The sequence below is a fragment of the Tachysurus vachellii genome, chromosome 8 (assembly GCF_030014155.1).
Source record: "Tachysurus vachellii isolate PV-2020 chromosome 8, HZAU_Pvac_v1, whole genome shotgun sequence".
Lineage (NCBI taxonomy): Eukaryota > Metazoa > Chordata > Actinopteri > Siluriformes > Bagridae > Tachysurus > Tachysurus vachellii.
The window spans coordinates 11,620,387-11,643,191 of record NC_083467.1 but is presented as its reverse complement, the minus strand read 5'-3'; the positions used below and the strand labels follow the sequence as shown (position 1 = coordinate 11,643,191).

General features: G+C 40.3%; 1 protein-coding gene across 3 annotated transcripts in view; it reads left to right on the top strand.

The window, feature by feature from the left end:
• Window positions 1-18,563, top strand: part of sema5ba (sema domain, seven thrombospondin repeats (type 1 and type 1-like), transmembrane domain (TM) and short cytoplasmic domain, (semaphorin) 5Ba) — a 93,303-nt gene extending 74,740 nt beyond the window's left edge. For 2 of the 3 annotated variants that reach the window (XM_060876268.1, XM_060876267.1), the window contains 11 exons: window positions 2,124-2,241; window positions 2,447-2,628; window positions 3,024-3,167; window positions 3,534-3,681; window positions 4,344-4,569; window positions 5,665-5,877; window positions 7,560-7,730; window positions 9,497-9,631; window positions 10,613-10,657; window positions 11,609-11,814; window positions 15,492-18,563. In XM_060876268.1, coding sequence (XP_060732251.1) covers window positions 2,124-2,241; window positions 2,447-2,628; window positions 3,024-3,167; window positions 3,534-3,681; window positions 4,344-4,569; window positions 5,665-5,877; window positions 7,560-7,730; window positions 9,497-9,631; window positions 10,613-10,657; window positions 11,609-11,814; window positions 15,492-15,659 — 1,756 coding nt within the window. In that variant the 3' untranslated portion in view covers window positions 15,660-18,563. Of the gene's footprint in view, window positions 1-2,123; window positions 2,242-2,446; window positions 2,629-3,023; window positions 3,168-3,533; window positions 3,682-4,343; window positions 4,570-5,664; window positions 5,878-7,559; window positions 7,731-9,496; window positions 9,632-10,612; window positions 10,658-11,608; window positions 11,815-14,723; window positions 14,875-15,491 lie in introns of all 3 variants that reach the window. The other variant, XR_009648961.1, reaches the window with a different exon arrangement.
• Window positions 18,564-22,805: the final 4,242 nt, after the last annotated feature.

Genomic DNA, 22,805 nt, shown 5'->3' with positions numbered 1-22,805 from the left:
TTTTATCACTGATGCAACGTAAAAAATACTTATGACTGCTCAAAATTAGTGTTGTACGCTTAAAAGTTTGTTGTACGCTTAAAATTTTGTATTGTTTATGCATGACATCAAACCATAACACTGTGTGCTGTGTCTAAAGGTTTGCTTTTCCCAGTCGGATCAAAGTAGCAAATCTGACCAGCTGTTATATTTATGGTCATGAGGGCAGGTTGTGATGTTAAAGGGACAGTGATAGCTATTTGCCTCCAATCTTTCGTTTTAAAAGGCCTATAAAAAAAGGACAGTATTTTATAGCCCTCCTCATCTCTTTAAAACATCCATTAAGCTCGCAGGGAATAGGGGAGATTTATTGCATTCCATCAGTCGTCATGCCACATTGTTTTATGTGTTCGTTTATTTTCGCCTTGTATACTGTTTAAATTTAACAAGCCATGTGGATTTGCTCATGATGTATTGATCTTTCAGCAAGCCAACACACCACATGAATGTAGTTTGCGTCACTTGGTGATGTCACTTAAAGCACCTCATGCCTGACTCGGGTACAAATATATCAAATACATGATGGCTGTTTTTGCTGAACTGCTATTTATGATACAGTAATGAGACATTGCTCAGCACTAACTAATGTTCATGGCCTGCTGTTTTTAAAATAGCTGAGTATAGCTGAGCTATCAGTATGACAGTGCAGTTTTTTTTTTTTGTTTTTTACAGGAGCAGCATTTTTTCACAGTGTAAAGACAAACCATTTTTATTTCCCCCTGTGTGTTCAAACTTCTTTTCCTAAATCTGAATTGCAGGTGGAAACATGCATTTCACAGTCTGGGCCTTTAATTTCTCTCAGGGAGTCAGCTGGCAGATGGCTGAGCCAGGCCATGGCCTGCAAGTGCTCTAAGCTGCTTGTGTGTCCATTGGCCATCCATGAACCGGCCCTCCAGTTCAAACTGTCAAATCAGCATTTCCCTTGAGCTGCTGCATTTTCTCAGTCTTAAGAGCTTACATGGTTCGCTGGTGCTCAGAGGCACCGGTTCATGGGAGTGGATTTCTCCTCTGTAATTAATAAGACAGGCACCAACTTCTCGCTTAAATGGGTTTTGCTTGCAGGTTAGCGCCCTGTGGGCTTGTCTGTCTACCTTTGGTAACTGGGGGTAATTGAGCCTTCTGCACCACATAGCCATCATTATTCCCTTTCTTCCCTAAGATGTCCTTAATTGACAGAAACAGTGTTATTTAATTATGGCTTACACATGTTAGTGCAACTGCCTGCCAACACAGGAGTCAGGGTAAGTAAGAGAGGTAGGAAAGTGAACAGATAAACACTTGTGTCTTTGATTAAAATAAGAGTGAAAACTGGAAGACCTTATGTCCTTAGTTATGTCCTTCATATAGCTTAGTTTCTTCATCTACCTTCATTTGTAAAAATATATAGTATCTTCTTCATCTTAAGAGGATTTATTTTAGAATTTTATTGTTCAATAAAGAGGGACAACAACAGTCAAAAACAGGGACATTTTCTGTATTAGCAAATATTAGCGAACTGTAGAAGGAAGCTGGAATTATTCATAGAGATTCTGGACGTTCAAGCAGCTGTGTTTGTACTCCAGGCAGACTTCTTTATTCACTGGCATTCATTCTTAAACACTGTTTATTTTCCCTAAAATTGGAGCACTAGCCATTCATGCAAACAAAACAAGCTGCTTGTGCCAAAAATAAGAGTCTCTCAGGCTAATGGTTTAGCTGGGGCACGGTATTTGCTCTCGGGTTTACTGCCATTCCTGCTCCCTATTTGTGTCTCATGGCTTTAGTTCATTAGTGAGATTGGGTTTAATCGGACCTCATAAGACGGGTGCTTTTTTACCAGAATAAATATTTTACCTTTGGTCATGGTATATTGGGTATATATAAAGTCTTGCTTACCTCTCTGTATTTTTCTCAATATATGTACAATATATGATTGGTGTCAGAATATTCTGGACTAATTGTAAAACTGATTGTTTAGTTACAGTGACTGGTGTTTATATGCTTATTTACTTAATGCCATTTGCATCTCTCTCTCTCTCTCTCTCTCTCTCTCTCTCTCTCTCTCTCTCTCTCTCTCTCTCTCTCTCTCTCTCTATGCTTCCCAGGATGTGTTTGGGTGCCAGAGACCCATATTGTGGTTGGGACAGGAAGCAGCGACGCTGCACCACAATTGAGGATAGCTCCAATATGAGCCAGTGGTTCCAGAACATCACCGCATGCCCAGTAAGAGCAAAAACACCTGCCTCTGCATGAAGGGTGGCTTACCACATGATTGACTTGGCCTCTGCTTTTAAAGTTGCCCATTCATAGTCATTTGTGAGCAAGAGTTTGAACAGAGGCTGTTTCTACCTGTGGTGGAACTGGCTGAGGAACGCACTTCCACTATAATTTGCTCGCCTTTTAAATTGTTATCATTTACCTTTTTTAGCTGTGGAACCAAACCATCGACGGTGCCTATGGGCCATGGACTTCATGGCAGCCTTGCAGCCATGATGACGGCGATGGCACAGATGCTTGTCTTTGTCGATCTAGGGCATGTGACAGCCCTCCTCCCTTCTGTGGAGGAAAAATGTGTGAGGGTCCTACCATTGAAGTGGCCAATTGCTCGAGGTAACAGCAGTTTTATTTCACTGCTAAAGCTCACTTGAAATTTATTTTATCCTCATACTGAATTTAAAATGCGAGTCATACCAAAGAATCACACTTTAAAAGTGCTTGATGATTTGCACGTACAGGAGCCATACTCTGCATAAGAGTAGCTAAGACAAAGTTATGCAAGATTAAATGCAAGGTGACAAAATTAAATAGTGTTTGCCCAGGAAGTGGCAATTAATTTTTGAGAAGTGCTATACAGGAGCAAGGCACTTAAGCAAATTAAGGGAATGCATTTGCACATTGAAACTTCCTCCTTATCAAAGCAGAACTCTTCTTCTTTCACCATCGCACACTGGAAACTCTCATTCTGGAGGAAAAAAAACACTGATATTGTCTTTGGTTTCTCTTAGGAATGGTGGCTGGACTCCCTGGTCATCATGGGGTCAGTGCAGCACCAGCTGCGAGATTGGCTTCGAGGTGCGTCAGAGATCCTGTAACAACCCCTCACCCAGACACGGTGGCCGAGTGTGTGTGGGTCAAGCCAGAGAACAGAGGTGAGAGATACAGAAAGTGGAGTGCTCTTGCAGTCTACACTACAGTCTCATCTGCTTTCAGAGGGTGAATACAGTGAGGCTGGAGGCCACTGATAAAATACAAGTTTTTTCATGTTGTTCATCTGATTTCACAACACCTAAATGATGTAACTGTGTCTCTCACATCATATGAATCCATTTTCTGCAGATTTCAGTATTTCCTTTGATGTTGAAGTGCTGAGCGAATGTTTTTTTTTTTTTTTGTTTGTTTGTTTTGTTTTTCTTGATCATTTTGTGATCTTCTTTATGTGTTTCTGGAATAAGGGCACAGTAGTGAGTGTGTAACTGGATGCAAGTAATGCAACCCACCTTCATCTTCCTTTCCAGATTCTGCAATGAGAAGGTTTCCTGCCCTCAGCCTGTTTTCTGGTCATCTTGGTCACCCTGGTCTAAGTGCAGTGCTGAGTGTGGGGGAGGAGTGCACTCTCGCTCCAGGAACTGCGAGAATGGAAACAGCTGTCCAGGCTGCGCACTGGTACGTGACTCTCTCTCTTACACGTATTCTCCCTCTTCCTGTCTTGACTAGGACAGCTAGAATTCATCTTTCTGAAATTCTGCTTTCTGTCTATCCATGATAACCAAAAGCTCTCCAAACAGGGAAGTCAATTAAAACACAAACTGCACATTCAAAAACAAAACACATTTCCCTAGACATATTTAAATGCTGGACTGAAATCGCAGAATGTACCTGCAGATCACGATGAGCAAACCAAATACAGAGTGCTGTGACATCAAATAGATTAATTAATCATGTGGTGGAGACACTCACTTCACAGTTGCAACTCATTTACAGTGTGAGAGGGTTTTTATCTGTCTTTGTGTGTGTGTGTGTGTGTGTGTGTGTCTGTGTGTGCATTCTCAGACTGAAGAACTACAATAGTTGTAAATAATTTAATTCGGATGTAATTTACTTTATTAAAAATCAAATCAGGTTTCCTCACAACTTACTGAAACACCTCCCCAGAGTGTGTGGTAGTGAGCCATCCCATTGTAACAGTTTCCACACATGACTCGGCACTGCTGGACCATGGTATCTCTCATTATGCTTAATGATTGTACACATGGTGTCATGACAAATTAACTTAATGTTTTGTACTTAAACATTGGTCACATCCCGGTCCCCGTCTCCTTCTGCAGGAATACCAAGCCTGTAATCTGGAGTCGTGTCCTGAGGTGAGGCGAAACACTCCTTGGACACCATGGGTGCCAGTCAACATAACCCAAGGTGGTGCACGCCAGGAGCAGAGGGTGCGCTACATTTGCCGGGCACAGCTGGCAGATCCGCACGAACTCCAGCTGGGTAAAAGGAAGGTGGAGACGCGCTTTTGTCCCAACGATGGCACTGTCTCCTGTGACACAGACTGTGAGTGCTGAAGTCACGCACAATTCTCACTCCTATATTACACACTTCAGTAATCCAAGCCCTCAAGAAGTGGGAAATAAGTAGCTTGCTGCCATGCTGTTTTTAAGATTTAAGACTCCAGAGAACAGATTGCTTATTGAAACTCTAGTAATAATGTGCTATTACTCCAGGGATCTACTGAGCTTCATTCCCATATACATCACTTTAACAAACTAGTGGGGGCTGTAAAAAACAGTAAACCTTACTTCCTGCCTTGAAAGTACTTACTGCGTTTGTCTATGTCACCAGATGAGATGTAACCGTAGATCCCCCTAAATGCCTTCTGTCCTCTTGAAGTTGCTTTGTCTGTATCTTTATCTAGGGATTATGCTGAATGTGTGTGAATGCAAGGCATTTTCTCTACCCAGGTGACAGCTAAGAAACACAGTTCAGTGACCATCCATGTTATGGGTGTCAGCCCACACATCGATTAACTATAAATTCCTGCCAGAAATCAGGGAGAAGCGAGCCATACTTGACACCATGCATCGAGTGCATTAGGGGGAGTGTGGAGCCGTGGTAAAAAGGATAGCTCCATGTGTAGGTGGTCGGACACAGCAGCTTGAGTGTTCTGTCAGAAAAGCAGTAAAACACAGCATGACTAGGTGCCCTAGCCAACCTTGAATTACTAATGAAAAAGGCCAGCTTGTTGTGAGCCATGACATCTGTGCTTTAAATTAGAGGGCTAGGTCTTCATCCATTAGGAGTGTGGGAGAGAGAACGAAAGAGTAGATATGTTAGATTTTTAATGTTGTGTAGGATCTTCATTATGACACAGTTCTTTTGAACACTACTAAATTTTACAAGGCTTTTCATTTAAGGAATACGACCACATAAATTATTAATCTCTGTCACTGAATTCCATCAAGAATATTTTAAAATGTCAAGGGTCAAGAATCAGGATCAGGTACAGTAGATGGGAGGAAACCAGAGAACCCTGAAGAAATACATGTAAAATTCCTAACAGTTAATAAACTTCAGTTAAAAGTTCAAGGCTGAACTTGGAGATATGGAGATACGAAAAATCGAAAAACGAAAAATGTGTGTATGTTGCAGCTCTTGTGGATGAGCTGCTCAGGACTCCTGGGGTGAGACTTTCAGGCTCCAGCTGGTCATTATGGGAGTCGTGGACTACGTGTAGTCAGGAGTGTGCTAAAGGCTATCGCTCCCGAAAACGCACCTGCACGGGCTTGGACGGCAATAATTCCCCCAATGCCTGCAGAGGATCTCCTGTAGAGTATCAAGACTGCAATCCCCAGCCATGTCCTGGTAACACTAACACACACACACACACACACAAACCTACACACGCACACACATCCTATGCAAAATATGCACAGACACACACAGGATGTCCAAGTGTTTCCTTCATTTCTCATCTCTATCAGTCAGGTTGGTAAAACCGTTGCTGAGTCCAAGTGTATTAATGAGTTCATTAGCTAATGGATGGCTGAGATGATGACTGCTCTGGCTCCAGAAGTCTGTGGTCAAAACCCTCTTTTTTGTCAGTGCACAAAGAATTTCAGTGTTTTACAGACATTAATACAGAGCGATTGGAGAAGTTGTTTCTTGATTATCGGCTACTCTGATTTACTTTTACACTGTTTATGGATTTTTACATTAGCAGTGTTCAGTCATGAGAAACATATTTAAATCTGGTCCATCTTTATATACAAACGGTGTGAAGTGTTTGGTCCCAAAGCTGTTGGATATACTCCCTATCATATTAACTACAACATGCCAATGTTTGTAATTCCTTGTTGTTTGTAATTCCTTATTGTTTGTAATTCCTTGTTGTTGATGAGCACAAAGATGTAAAAGATGGAAGTCAATAATCAACAAATTGAAGGCCATATTCTACACGCCATGTTTGTAATCGTTTCACGTAATCGTTACCGTTTTGCCAGCTTTCTGTATTTCCAGCCATAATTTCTAGAGAACTGCATGGAAATAGAGAATTCTGTAGTAGACAAACTGACAATGAGAATGATTGTAGGATGAACAGGATTTCCACGCTAATAGTTATAAAATGTGTATTAGGGGTATGTTAAGTACTTGTGTGTGACTCTTTTGAAAAGTTTTAATCTGTGTGAAATTATAGATGCAGAATATAGATGTATGAGGAGGTCATCACCCTGTTAAACACATTGGTTGATTTATTATATATATAATAAATAGGCCAGAGGAGATCTAATGTATATTTATCTTTAAGATGCAGGGATTGAAAAGATTCAGTAAAATGGAGGCAAAATGATGTTCTCCATGCAGCCCCCTAATCAGTCTCCTGTACTGTGTGTACCGTGGACTCGTTGGGGGTTGTCACCTTATAGTCTCTCACGTCCTGTGTCTCCTCACTAATGCACTAGAGGAAATCGAATTTCCACTGCAGGCAGATAGACAGCCCCACCCCCTCCCCACCCACTCTACCTCTCTCTCTCCTCTCTCTCTCTCTCTCTCTCTCTCTCTCTCTCTCCCTCTCTCTCTCTCCATCCCATCAAGCTGATGAAACATCAACAGAGGATTCTAGCTGCTTCTGACAGGAGCAGAAACACTTATTGTGGCCAGGTGAAGCCATAGTGCTCTAATGGTGAGGCACAGGTGTGGACAGTTCTGCAGAAAGCTAATGAAGAGTGCTGAGCCGAGAAAGTAGACGTGTCTCCTCTACTGTGCCTGCGTCCTGTCTGCATTACACCTCATAGTAAACGTTGGTCTGTCAACACTGCAATTGTGCAGTTCTGATTTCACCCTCTGTTGTGCTTTGTCTTGCTTGTTTTTGTCTGTCTGCTTGTTTTCATGTCCGTTTGTTTGCATCTCTGTGCTCACTGACTGCATCCTGTTTGCGCTGTGTGAGTGTCTGCTTATCCACGTGTCCTGTTGTTTGTGTCTCCCTGCTTGCCTGATCGTCCTGTACTTGTGTGTGTGTCGTGTATGTGTGTGTCTGGTCTGTTCAGTGAAAGGTGCCTGGTCTTGCTGGTCATCATGGTCACAGTGTACGGTGCCCTGCGGTGGCGGGCACTACCAGCGGACGCGCACATGCACAAGCCCTGCACCCGCCCACGGAGGGGACATCTGCATCGGGCTGCATACAGAGGAGGCTCTGTGCAACACACACACCTGCCAGGGTAAGCCCACCATCAGGACCAGCAACAAAGCAAAATTGATTCATTGCTTAGTGATAGACAACTGTGAGCCACAGGTCCTGACAGGTCATTCAAAATGTGCCTCCACCTGTATGCACAAGATCAGATACAGATTTTTGTGTGCTTTTTTTTTCTGTCTTCTGTCTATGTCCATCCATTTTATCACCTCGAAGTATTGCACCATCTGTCAGCTCCATAGAACAATTCCCACTGCTGTGTGCAGATCATTAAAAACATCCTTCAAATACAGAGATACCTTGGGTGTGTGTGTGTGTGTTTAGTGTTCAACAGCATCTTTCAGTATAGGACTCAAATATTTATGAAGCGATCTAATCTTAGAATCATGTGTGAATGCAAGCATTTTCCTAAAAAGAAGATATTCAAAACACCGTTTGGATTTATCCAAGCGCTGTCGTACTTCAGCTTTTCGACCCATATTCTATTTCTTTCTTGAAATTCACTTATTATTCCTTGAATGCATTGATGCACTGCAAAATAATTGCATTCCCTGCGGTTAGAAAAGCATGTAATACTGAACGCCTTGCCAGCCATTATAAATATGGCAAGAATGGAGCATTTTAAGCTATAAACAGGAAATTAATTGCCTCTATTTTTTTTTTGTTGCTGCAGAAAATAGGGATTGCTGATATATGGCTCTATGATTTTGATATAGTGATGAATGGCATATCATGGTTATCAGTTGTGCTTTCAATAACTCTGGATGACTCCTCAGTTCCTCGATGATACAGTGTTAACCATTTTTTACTTTTAGTGTAAGTTTTCCTCATTAAAATGCATGAAGTTCCTTATTCTTTTTGTGGACATGAATTAGAAATATTGATTTTTAAACATCTTGCTGCCTACATACCGTATGTTGTGCTGCATACCATATGTTTTGAAAATGTTTATCATGTAAATATAATGGTATGATATGTTTGCTATATCAGTCACTAAAAGGTGAAAAACACACATACACACGGTATACACACGGATCAGCGCAGTCTGACTGACTGTCTGTTTTCCTTCTAACATACTGTCCTGGTGACTGCCAAGCCCTAGTGTACAGATTAAAAAAAAAACTTGCAGGCTCTCAATCAACCTCCAGTAAGATTGCAGAATCTGTGCACATACCATTTCAGCATGGCTTGATTAAAGATGTTTTGGGAGTAAGAATAAGCGTGGGCAAGATGTAGAGGGAGCAGGTATATATATAAAAGGCGCAGCCAAGTCCATCAATGTTACTCGTTCCTTATTTCCTCTCACCCTGACTTTGCTAAGCAAACACTTTGTTTGATTGAGGTAAATAAAGAGATGGATGTAGCAATTATGTGCACTGCTCAGCATTGTTATTAAGCAAGGAGGCTGCTTTCCATGAAGGCTGCAAATATTTCACGTCAGCATGCAGCTTAAGATGTAGATTTTAGATGTCACCTCTGAAGCTCTTGTCTCTGTCGCTTGAGACTTGCTGACTTTGTTTCTGCATCATATAATAGGTGGCTGCTTAGCATTCCGTTATCTCTGAAGCAAAAACAATGAATCCAAAAGCTGATTCAATTTCCCCAGTAAACAAATACGTATAATATGTTTTCCTCAACAGTTCTCTTAAGCATGCTTAGCAACATCTATCTGCAAGTGTTTCCTTTCTTTATAAGGGTATTTGATTTTGTGACTTGCTTCATATAAATAGGTATAAATGCATAGACATGCGAACTCTATTAATGCATGTGTGTGAATGTTTGTCCGTGCAGGTGGCTGGATGGCCTGGACATTGTGGTCTGCGTGTGATGATCTAGGCCTTCAGTCACGTACTCGGGTTTGTGGCAATCAGGGTTCTCCTTGTTTGGGGAACAGCACCCAGTACAGAGACTGCAATGAGATACCTGGTGAGAGGTTACATACACAAACATTTGAATGTGCTTGATGCCACACATACAGTATGTATATCTTTCCAACCAATGTATAACTATTTTAATAGTTCTATATATGTTTACCTCTATATAACCCATTAAGATAGATAAGCAATAATGTGTATATTTACACTGCTTCTTCAGTCTGGTCTGTAAAAGTGAAAGAGGGATTTATTAGTAGAGAACTGACATTTCCAGCTGGAGTTATCTGAGCAGAATATCAAGTAAATCAGGCACTGTAATTAATATTAATATTATGTCACAAGGCAGGCTCACATCTAATTTCACTGCAATTTTAGGGCAAGTGTTTGAAATCATAAGGTCTCTTGGACTGTGAGACTTTCAGGCAATTTCACCATAAATTAATCAAGAAAATGTGTGTGTCTCAGTACCACCCTCACCCCATAGGCATGAATTACACGTCTTTAGAGCTCAGCTCTCAGAGCATAAATGAGGACTGGCATTATAGCAGATTTTGCTAGACTTGGCTGAATTTTTAGTAAGATCGAATCTTTGAGGCATGTCTAGATTTGATGTCTTTACTCGGATGCATACGCTAATCTTATAATCTTTATAAGAGGTTTTATATTAGTAATTCAAATTCCCAAATTGAAAAAAATAATGCATTCTGTGTGCTCAGTGTTAAAACCTACATACTCTGGTGTTGCTCTCTGTAGTCAAGAAAGGCTTTTATGAGATTCTCTTCTTTATATCGGATTCTCTGCACACGGCACCTGAATGTGGCTCTCTGACTGTCATTGCTCGTCTTCACACTGGCCCAGTTCCAGCAGTGCTGCCTTTCAGAGGAGTGAACAGAGGACAGCAATGATTGGCATTCGGGCAGTATAAGCCAAGATAGAGGAGTGTGTGTGTGTGTGTGTGTGTGTGTGTGTGTGTGTGTGTTGCATGTGTGTAATTCAAAGGGTTATAACAATGTCTCTTATTCTCTCTTCCCAGTGATTTTACCTGCATCTGGCTATGATAAAGACCAGCAGTGTGGGGGTAGGTGAATCAACAATGCCACCTCATATAAAACATACAGAATGTGTTTCCATGTGCATGTTGGGCTGGAATTTTGCATGTGTGTTTACTGTGAAAGTTGCAGTGTGCAAGCATGCGTGTATTGCATGTGTCTGCTCTGGCAGCCCTGCATTCTCATGCAGCTCTCAGGACCTAATGGAAACTCACCAGGTGGAACCTCTCTCCGGCCCTCCGTCTCCTCGACTCTCAGTAATGTAAATGAGGGCTGTAAAAAGAGGATGTAGAATCTACAGGGCCAAAACCGAGCGCTCACACCCTGGCAATTTGCTGCTCTTGAGCTGAGGCGATTCTCCACACTCAATGCCCTGCCAATAAGGTGCACACATTGGGATAAAATATACATAAGGTTGGCACACTGGTTCTTTATAGACCACAGATCCAGGCTACAGTGGGTATCCTGCAATGCCCTTGAGATGCCAACACCATGCCAATTTGGGCTCTCTCCATTTAACGGCTGGAGCCAACCATGGGCAGCTCGTTACCCAGCATCCCCAATGAGTGGCGCTCTCTCTTGTGTCTCATCGGCCAATTAGAGCACTGCAGTCTGGCCTCCTCTCCTTCATCATGCTCATTTATTATGGCCCTGGCCAGAATTCTGACTGCTTCTTCACACACCTCTGCTAATCAGGAGACTCAGTGTGTCTCAGTGTGTCTCAGTGCAGCTCAAGTCACTGTGACACTCTCCAACATCTGCACTGAAATGAACATAGTAATGACATATGGAGTAGGAATGAGGGAGATAGTGGTGTCCCAATTTTTCCTGGTATATCTATTAAGAGTTTTTTGTACATAATGGGCAGGCAGAGTGGCAAAAAATGACTGTGCCATTGCAGTGGACAGATGATTTCAGAGATGTGCAGACAAGTAACTTGAATGTCCTTATTTGGTTAACCTTGGCTCATATTTCCCCAGGGTTCACTCTGTTGCATCTGATAGCAACAGGAGTGTCATGTTTCCTGGGAGCAGGACTGTTGTCATTCCTAGTGTACGTCTACAGCCAACGCTTCCACAAACCCTCACAGGAGTCTGCTGTGATCCACCCTACAACCCCTAACCACCTCAGCTACAAGGGCAACACCACGCCAAAGAATGAGAAATACACACCCATGGAATTCAAGGTGAGAGCATCCATCTTCTTCTATGTAAAATGTTCTTCTATGATTCATCCTCGATTCCTGACATTAGCTGTTCGACTGTTCTGAACGTCCGAATAAAGAACACAGATAGGGCTATATCAATTAGAAACAACATTTGATAATAAAAAGAGTTTGCAATGAATGTTCATAACATATGCTATAGAGCAAAAGATATGTGGACACCTGACACCCATGTGCTTGCTGAACATCCCATAACATATTTAATCCCCTTTGCTGTTACAATAATCCCCAGTCTTCTGTGAAGGCTTTCCACTAGATGTTGGAGCATAGCATCCTTTGAGGATTCAGCCAAAGGGCATTAGTGAGATAAGACACTCATATTGGGTGAGGAAGCTTGGGGTGCAGTCAGTGTTCCAGTTTAGACCAACGGTGCTTTGAGGTCTCTGTGCTGGACACTCAAGCTCTTCCACTCCAACATTAGCATACCATGTCTTCATGGAGCTAATATTTTGTGCAGCGCATTGTCATGCTAAAACAGGTTTGGGCCACATGGTTCCAGTAAAAAAAAAAAAGAAATCAGTGGTACAGTATGCAAAGACATCCTTTACAAGAGTCTATGGTGTGATGGTCTAGTGTCCACAAAGGTTTGACAAGATTTTGAAGTACTTTGTCCCTCTTTAAATGATACAGTATAACCACCACGTATTTTTTTCAGTCTCCCTGTCTGGGTTTCTTGCTGTATTTCACATTTATATAATATGTATTGATCTTTCCTGCTCTATCAGAAAATAGAGCTCATGCTATTCTGCCAATTTGTTTGAAGCTGGGTTGAAAATGAACATGGTCTCAAATTAATGATTGATCTATGAGACAAATTTTCCTCACTTCAAAACACAACCCATGTCGCAAAGCATGTGTATCTTATAGTGTTGGACAGTGAGCAGTAAAGCTATTTAAATTGGGGAATTAAATGATCTTTCATAGTGTTTTTACCATTCAAGACCACCAACAGATTTTATTTTGCATTCTTTTCCAATCTATCTGATCAGAATGAAACAAATCTGACCTAGAAATACAGACGAGACTTATAGTTGCAATAAGGTGTGTGCATCCAGTAAAAAATTAACAGAATATCATCATAACATTTCTTTAGGTTTCTGATTTGGTTCACAAAAGCTCTTAATATTTATATTATTCTCATGCAGTGATAGACAATCTGATAAATGTCTTGCAGTGCAGTTAGTGACCTGCAGTATTAATAGTTGCAAAATAAAAGATTGATTTGATGATTCATTGAAAAATAATTAATGGATTAACTGATTCACAAAACAAGCATTAATTGCTATTAAATGTCAAATTTGAACAAACCTGGTTAAAGTTGTGTAAAAACTGTAAACGCTACACAGTGTATTGTGTGACTTTCCTTTAACCATTTCAAATGAGAGATAAAATATATGGACAAAAGTCTGGGAATAATAAAGAATCATGGTTGTACTCAGCCAGTCCCTTTCTAGTAGCGCACTGTGCAAACAGCACATTTCTCAACATTAACAAATGGCTTATAAATCATCTACTGAGAACTGTCCTTTTACTTGCTCATGTGCACATAATTTAAAAATCATTTGCGTTTAATTGACAGATCATAGCTAGATAATTTTATTTTCCCCTGCTTGCATAAACCATTCAAACAAACTGTTGGAAAATAATCTTAACATCCACATTTAGGATATGAATACGTTTATAAATGAGGCCTCATTTATACAGAGGTTGTGCAGCATTTAGTCTTAAGAACAGTAGTAAAAATGATAAAAAAATATTTAGATATTTATTTTTCCCTAAATTTGATTCGAAATGTCTCAAACAGTTGTTGGTATCAAGATGATTCTTATCCCAAGATGTTCAGATCCGTCGTTGGAGTAGATAGTGTGGGCTGGAGGATAAGGAAGAAAAAAAAACAGGAAAATGACAAAGGCCTTATTATTTTATTCCACTGTGTGAAGGTCTAAGTTTAGTATTCATTAGACCCAACGGCCTCGCTATCATAAATGTCAGTTTTATGAAGCTGCTCAAGCACTGGGAGGTTTAAATTGACTAGTGTGGTCATTTTAGCCTGTCATATTGTACTTTTTCACCAATAATCAAGCCACATATTTTCTCCTGTGAGTGGGCTTCCAACCATTTTGTACCTTCCCTTGGCAGCATTTCTTTCTGAAAGGAGATATGAGCAAGAAATATGAGTTAATTCTGGACATAGTTTCTTGGTACATTGCATCGGCTTGCACGAGTATACATTCTAATTATTTGACCAGTTTGACAAGTTAATGTTGATATAAATATATATATATATATATATATATATATATATATATATATATATATATATATATATATTTTTTTTTTTTTTTTTAAACTTTTAACACAAGAACGCTAATTATGTCAATCATGTTAGTTAAAAACATTCCGAAATAGCACCAAACTTTGATGAATAATATTTTTCGTGGTTTAAACCATCATCTGTTTTGTGTAAAAAGTACATCAAAAGAAGTGTAATTGCATAAAGATTCAGGTTGTTTTTTACTCTCTGCCTGAGGCTCCTTGTTTTGCCCCTTCTCCCAGCCCTTGGCACATGCTCTGTCTTTGTTAATGGGCTCCATTAGACTGTTTAAGCAGCAGCCGGCCGGTGCACTCCCACAGCTGGTTGTGACTGATTGTCGAGCCCATCCAATTAGCCAGACTCGGCTCACTCTTCCCCACCTCCTGTCCTTGCTCTGACACCTGCGTACTCCTTTTGCCATGACTTCCATCGATCTGCCCCATACCCACTGCTCACTCTAAGCTCATTATGAGCCTTCGAGGCAAGGACACGAGTAAGGAGATCTTAGATGCCCTGGACATTTTAGACACATGTTTCTACTCGTATCTGTTTGCAGAAAGAAGAATCAGATGTGGTGGTGGTTAATGGCTCTTAATGACAGGTGTGATGATCAACATGCGGTGAGAGACATGCAATAATTACAGTAGAATGAAGGATTGAAGATTGAGAGAGGTGAAAAAGGAAGCCACAGCTGTTCATCACAAGAGGTGCAGATGTGACTCCTGTTTTATCAGCCATAAATCCAGCCTTCTCCTTGCTGTCACCTATGACACTGGGATAAGTGCTGGTTTGTGTATATGGTTATAATTGGGGATGTTTGTAAGCACAAAACATCAAGGTCCTACACTTTGACAAACTATGCTGTTTATTTTACATTATATGCATGCAAATGTTGAGAGTTTTGTAGGCAGCCTGGGAGGTTGAGTCATTACAATCACCGCTGAGCGTTGCGCACTTTTTCTCCCCAATTACTGGATGCTGTTGCTTCAGAGCTGTTGACATAAATTACATTTCTCAAGAGCAGACCAGAACGCTCATATTCCGCGTTCATCCATGACCTGCTAGTCTATTGCTTTTGAATTATTCAGCTCCTCAGCTGGGCACATCATTCTGAGGTGCTGTCGATATTTTTAGTGCTAGCTAGATTAGACACACTGTTTTAACACTCATGACTGGCTTCTGCTCCCAGACATTAAAGGTCACGTAGATTGTCAACACTGGGAAAAAAATTTTTCTATCTGTCTTATAAGAACAGTATTTTGATATTTCACACTATGTCCCTTTTTTCTAACTGAAATTGTCCTTTTTTGTCTATCCACTATAGACACTAAACAAGAACAACCTACTGCCAGATGAAAGAACCAACTTCTTCCCTCCACAAATCCAGCAGACGAATGTCTACACCACCACCTATTACCCCACACCACTCGGAAAATTTGACTATCGGCCAGACTCCTCCCCCTCTCCGTGCAGAACCTACAACCCCAGCTGAGACATGTGTCCCACCCCTTAACTATATTGCCATGGTGATGGGGAATGCTGACAGTGCGGAGCTTTTTCGTAAACTCTTACCATATGCTCCATCCATGCGTTCTTGGCACCCGATGAGCATAGGTGCTCTTCTGAATCATTTCGCATGACTCCTCACGCTCCCACCATGGAGGATCTGAGCATGTCATATAAATCACAGCTAATTGTGTTTCAGATGGTATTCCTTCCTTGGGAATGTGTACAATTGTGTAGCTACACTGATGTCAATTATTTAAATCTCGAGCTCTGTGAAACTCGAGATATCTTTAATCGTTAACTGAACAGGATTTCAGGCTAAATGAAAGAGGACCTCTATTTAAACTGACTCCAGAGCTTCAAATCTAAAAAAACCTTTTACGTGAATTCCAAAATGCGCAGGATCAACACTTCACAGTTGCAAATACTGCACCAATACAAGGATTAAAAAGAAAGCTGTTTAAAGAAAGGAATGAACAGAACCTGTTAGGTCTGTGTAGCAAGGTTACAACCTACAACTGAAGAAGTAATGCACGGTTTATCAGGCATGTTGCGCTGGTATTATTACATGGACAACACTGAACCTAACCATGTCAGGATCAGTATGACAACATCTGCAACCCAGCTATGAACAAATGCAGAGGATGGAGTCCAATGTGCCGCTGTTCAGCAGAGTTTGGAGAAGAAGCAATAGGACTGCAACTGGTGCCGCTGGGTTTTAAGACCACAATAACCCTCCAGTCTCGGCCGTGTCGGACCTTGGATCTTATATAAACACATACTTCTGAATTCTGAATACTTGGTTTGCCTTGACGGTTGTATCAAATACGACAAGCTTGGGCAATACAGTACATATATTTTTTGTTTTAATATGAAACATTATAGAAAAAACTGATAGCTTGGCACTTTTTTTTAAATATTATTTTAAAGAAGGAATTATTTGACAGTTGTTTGGAAATGAAGTAGGATAGATGGATATTAGGGTTTATTTAAAGAATTCACACTGATGGGATATACTGATTTTGGTCATTTTCTTCTATTTAGATGTATTATTTTGTATTCTTTAGAGAATTAACTATCATTATCATTACTTTTTAAATATGGCATTAATTTATACAGAATTAATTGTAAAGAATTTGACATTAATTTTTACTATCAAATATTCATCATTTGTTCTTCAAGCTCTAACAGCAGTGATTTAAATATTTGCTCATTTAATCACATCTATCAAATATCACATTATAACTGTGCACACATCCAGTAAGCGTCTTAAAAGGAATGGCAAGCTCAATTTTGTACAGTGTCAAAGGAGATAATGAGACAGGAATGCACATCCTTTCATTTTTAATATCTCATTCATTATATCCGGTATCTGATGCACTCTTCAGTTTTACATGAACAAGTGACAATAAAATGGGAAAGGAGCCCTGAGAAACTTGTCTGGGTACAATATTATATAAAATAAGCTCGGTTTGTAAAAGGGGCATTTAAGAACAAAGCTATTTTTATTATGCTCGTCAACGGAAAGCTGTCAGTGGTGACCTTTAGTTAATCTAAGCACGAGTGCTCGATTTGTACATAGGCAATGCCCCACTATGACACGTACAAAGTTAGTGTAATGTACATGTATATTGTAAAGCTAACACTTTTTTTACAAGCCTTATAGTTGTAAAATAGTATGTGAAGCATCTGTGTATATATCCAACTACAGGCACGGTGTGGGGATGGAGCTTGTCAATGAGTCTAGTGCTCCTGCTCTGTGCCAGTCAACCAGAACTCCTCCAAGTCTTTGTAAAATCCAATTTAAAACTTCATTCACATCTATTACGTGACAGTGCTGTTTAATTCAGGCTATAAACTACTGGTTTTGGGAGTTTCCAACATTATTGCTCACAAATTTTAATGTTACAGCTTTAAACTTACCTCCCAACTGTGGTGTTGCATCCAATCCGACTGCAAAATATCTCATTAATGAGAATGCACTGCTACTGTGCGGAGATTTAAACTGTTATTCTGCTATACTGATGTCATGAGTCATATTACCAAATGGCTCTATAAAAATCAAGTGTTAATTTGCAGCTGTATAACAAGGCCTGGAGTGTGCTGTGATTTCAATTTGCCACCTACACTATGAGGCTCAGCAGTGTTTCACATTCACTAAGACATGGTGTGACTATTTCTGTTTAACAAGAACAAATTATTGGTCTCAATAAAATGTATTTTATATATAGGAATCACATCCAGGGGGTCACGGTGGCTTAGTGGTTAGCACGTTCGTCTCACACCTCCAGGGTTGGGGGTTCGATTCCTGCCTCCACCTTGTGTGTGTGGAGTTTGCATGTTCTCCCCGTGCCTCGGGGGTTTCCTCCGGGTACTCCGGTTTCCTCCCCCGGTCCAAAGACATGCATGGAAGGTTGATTGGCATCTCTGGAAAATTGTCCATAGTGTGTGAGTGTGTGAGTGAATGAGTGTGTGTGTGTGCCCTGTGATGGGTTGGCACTCCGTCCAGGGTGTATCCTGCCTTGATGCTCGATGACGCCTGAGATAGGCACAGGCTCCCCGTGACCCGAGATAGTTCGGATAAGCGGTAGAAGATGAATGAATGAATGAATCACATCCATTATCTAATTTGAAATTCTATTATTAATTCTAAAGATGTGGACTTATTATTCCCACTCTAACCTTTAACAGGCAAGGAGCAAAGATGACAAAATAAGACGTTCCATCCCCACAAGGCTTGGTGCCGTTCTATGCAACTGACCCATTGGTACTGTTAGATATGTGATGTAGACTGTAATCACTGCCTTTTAGACACTGTGAATTTTTTGGTACTCTATATTTTTGTATATTGTACATTGTAAATGATAATAAACCATGATGATGACTCAAACCGTCTGCTGCTAACTCGTACCTTTTCGGCTCATATATAGGATATATTCCATTCTCTTTCCGACTGTGAAAGAAAAGATTTCATGCTGGCACTTGATCTGTTTTTGTAGCCAGTGTCAGCCTGGGTATCGCACAGTCCCATTTGTTTCTGCTGGGATCTGCTTGGCTGGCTAGCTTGAAGGATATCAGACTCCATTGCTGACAAAACTTGCAGCTCTGTCACATTCCCTAAGTGAGAAAGGAGACCTCTGCAGGAATAAATGGCTGTCAGGATTTAACTACAGAATCCATCTGTAGTTGGTAGACATCGTCCTTAAAACCTTCCTCTTTCATATGTGTCTCTTCCATCAGTCTTCATGAATATTACACTATGTATTGCTGTGCAAACCTTACTTACACTGAGGATAAATCATTGTTTTGATAAATGATTTTTTTTAGATCAATTTCATCTTTGGTAATCTTGGTCAGGGTCATGGATTTCCTGCAGACTCTCCCAAGGTAGGAATACACTATGGCACCATGCTTATGCACATAAGGGTCATTTAGTATAGCAAATCCACAAGAATATACTGATGAACCTAGAAGAAATGCATATGGACAAAGGGAGAACATGGAAAACACCATGCAGGCAAGATGAAGCAGGATTGATTTGGGAATGCTGGAACTGTGAGGCAGCAGCTCTACCCACTGCATTGTAATGTGCTACTCTTTAAATCCATTCAGCTGAAATTCTCAGGCAGTCCTATTAACTTTTAATAAGATTGTATACGGCCGCATAAGTGGCAGTGATAAAATGACCAGACCTGCTGTTTATAGGTGACTATGGTGCCTGAAGGCATTCAAATAATTTGTAACATCAGGAAACTGCTTGACACATTAAGTGAGAAAGCCTATTTTTCGTCTTTCAGCAGTGAATTTTATAAATAAATGTTCATTTACAAAAAAAAAAATAAAAAATCCCTTTAGAAAAACACTGAGGTGTTGGGGTCATTTGGGACTTACTCATTTTTCTCTCATTTCCATTGAGGAGAGTGAAAATGAGACTGCAGATCACTCGAGAGTAGATTGGAATCAGTCGGGAATTAATCACCATTTCTACTTGCGTGATCTTTCTCAGTTTATTAATGTGAGACACCGTAATGTCTATGACTGGGACAGAACTGGTTTTCAAACTGATCAGACTGAAGATATTGTTTTCCCCAGTCTGTGTAGATACAAGGTTAACAAAGACTGACAGCTGCATGAAGGTTTATGTGAAAGCTGATACCATATTCAGTCAATAGACTCAGCTGAGATTAAAGGCAGCAGAGAGGAGTGATCCCCTACTGTGTCTTTCTGCAGACAGCTGTGTAGCTGGCTGTCAAATCTGGACCAGGATGCTCAGCTTGCTCTTCTACAATCACTGAGAAATGCTGAAAGTGGGTTTTATTGATGAGCATAAAGCTGCATCAATCAGCCACTATCTACTGACAGAATGACACAGACAGATTACCAGTAGTGTCCTCTCCAGGGGTCAGAACTGGCCCAGTGCCAGCGCAGAGTCATGTCTGAGTGGGAGGAGCAGAGGCTCACAGAGATGGACGCACTTGGAGAAGACTTGCAGTCAGTCAGTAATGCTGTCACTAGCGGCTGGAGTTTCTTCAACGCTGATCTCTTGTCAACACAGAAAAGACGTGGGGTGTATTATTATTGCTCAGCCCATTCTGGAACATTCTCCACTATTGGTTTCTAGGAATCATCATATGGAGGGCAATACATGTCATAAGCTGATATAGTCTAGTACAAATATCTTCATAGTGTTATGGCCATATTAAGGTAATGAAGCTCTTTCATTTACAGTGACTTGTAAAATGCTGAGTTTCACTGATGTTCCTTCATTATCACAAGGAGCTGTTAACAACCTCACTGATGAAACAGTATGTGAACAAATTTACTGGTAAAGTCTTAACAAGAAATGTGGTTTTCGTGAAAATATAGGTAATTCAGATATATCTGTATTCTATGAGCATGTGTATAAATAAAGCAGACAGATTTTGTGTTGATTAATAGGCTAGTGGCTCGTTGGTTAAAGGCTGTGGGTTAGGAGAGGAGAGGAGAGGAGGAAGAGGAAGATACAAATAATACAAACAAATCGATTTGAAATTAGGACAAAAGAAGTGCTGTCATGATGCAAGAGGAAGAGTTGGTTTGTGTTCGTAGCTAATTTGACATTTACAGCTCTTTACCTTTTCGGGAGTTATTGATTGTACCATGAAAGCTCTTGGTAATTTACAGCTGATTAGCATTTATCAACAAACTATCAAGAATTTGTGGTTCAGTTTGACTTAGAAGAAACTTAACATGCAGCTTTACTAAAGACTAATAAATAAAACCCATGTGGATAGAGTATACTTGTAAAATACTTGTTCTCTATTTCCAAACTGTTTCATATTCTCTGAACAGCTGTTCAGATTTTCTGAGTCTTGCTTAACTTGTTAACTTGGCAAATTTTTGTACATTTCTGTTGGAAGCTTTGCAGCTGTTGCATACTGTCTTTTTTCAGAGTTTTTGTCGTGTTGCAGGAAACATCAATGTTCTTTTTTTACACAGGTGGCTTAATGAGCACAAACCTTTGCACTCGACTTTAATCCGGCTCTTTTTATGCAAGATGTCTGATGCATCACTTTGACAATGGAGGATCAATCATAACCAGTTACAGATCCACTGCTACAGGGGCTCCGATCTAGCTCATTTTTTTAATTACTTTCAATCCTGTGAGATTTCTTGTAGACCTGGGTGGAAAGCGTCTGATTACCATTATGCTCTTGCTTGATTTGTGATGTGTGCAAACAAAACTCATAAGCTTTTGATTTTATGATTCCAGAGAGAGAGAGAGAGAGAGAGAGAGAGAGAGAGAGAGAGAGAGAGAGAGAGAGAGAGAGAGAGAGAGAGAGAGATGTCAAAAACGTGAGCATATTTAAAAGGTCAGGAGATTAAAAAGTTTCATATATCAGAGGCTGAAATGGATTTCATTTAAGAGCCTATTACACTTCTAAGGAAGGGAAATAACAGAGTTGTAATGTAACAGATATCTGCAAAAATCCCTTTTGTCACACTAACCAGGTTTGATTGCTGTGAAGTAAACTAATTTATGTGGAAGAATCTTTTTAGGACAGGTATGCAGCCGTGACCTAGCATGAAATAAAAGTATAATCAGCACATGCCTCTTCTCATTTCATATACTGTAGCCATGATTGTGGCTGTGTGCTACTACAATGCTCTATAATGCCGGGTTACTAGGCTACACTGTCACATTCCCAAACCTACCTGGTTCTCATCAGTACAACATCTGCAAGCAAAGTGCTTCCCCTGCTGATTAACTGACAACACAGATATTCTTGATTCAATAACTATTGCAAAAAATGTTGTAGAGGATCCATTTTCTTAGGATACTACTTAGAAATGAATCACAATGATGTCTGTTACCCATGTCTGTTATAAAGCTCTGACACTGGAGACTCCTTCCTTCCTTAATTGCAAAACAAATGTCTATTTACAAAACGCTTGACAATATCAATAGTATAATACATTCTAATACAAAATCAGTGAAAATAAATAACTTTATAACATTTTCTGTCAAGGTCATTGAAATAGGATGCACTGAGCTGAATGAAATGCGACTGCGCAGTTCTGACTCATTAGCATGTGTGGAGGAGGGCCAATCCTGTTATTGGCTACGATTGTATGACAGGGAGAAATGGGTGCGAGGCAGCGACTGTGCAGTGATATAGTGGGCTTTTTCCAGCACTATTCCCATTAATGAAAGCAAGAGGAGGCCAAATGATGTTAAATGACTACACTGTGCAATGAATTTGGGACTAAAAGGCACCTCCATTTGTATAGCTTGACCCAGAAAAGAGGGATAAAATCAGCACTTCACAAGAATCTCATTTGGGTCAACCTAGTTTATATTTGTTTAGTGGGGTATTGATTTCAAATGCATTTTCTCTTTAAATTAATCCACATAAATATGACTATGGTGGTTGTACATAGTGAACTACAAGGTTGAATTCAGACAAAACTATGTATTGTGAGACCATAGAAAGGAGCAGACTACAAAACAATGCAAGAAAATTGTACAGTTGGTGCTTGGAACCTTTCTATGGTCCATCACTCTACCTTAGTGAAGAGGCTTTTATTATCCTTTTATTACACCGAGGTAAATGGCACTGGCACCTGTAACAGCTCTAGCAACTGCCCTCCC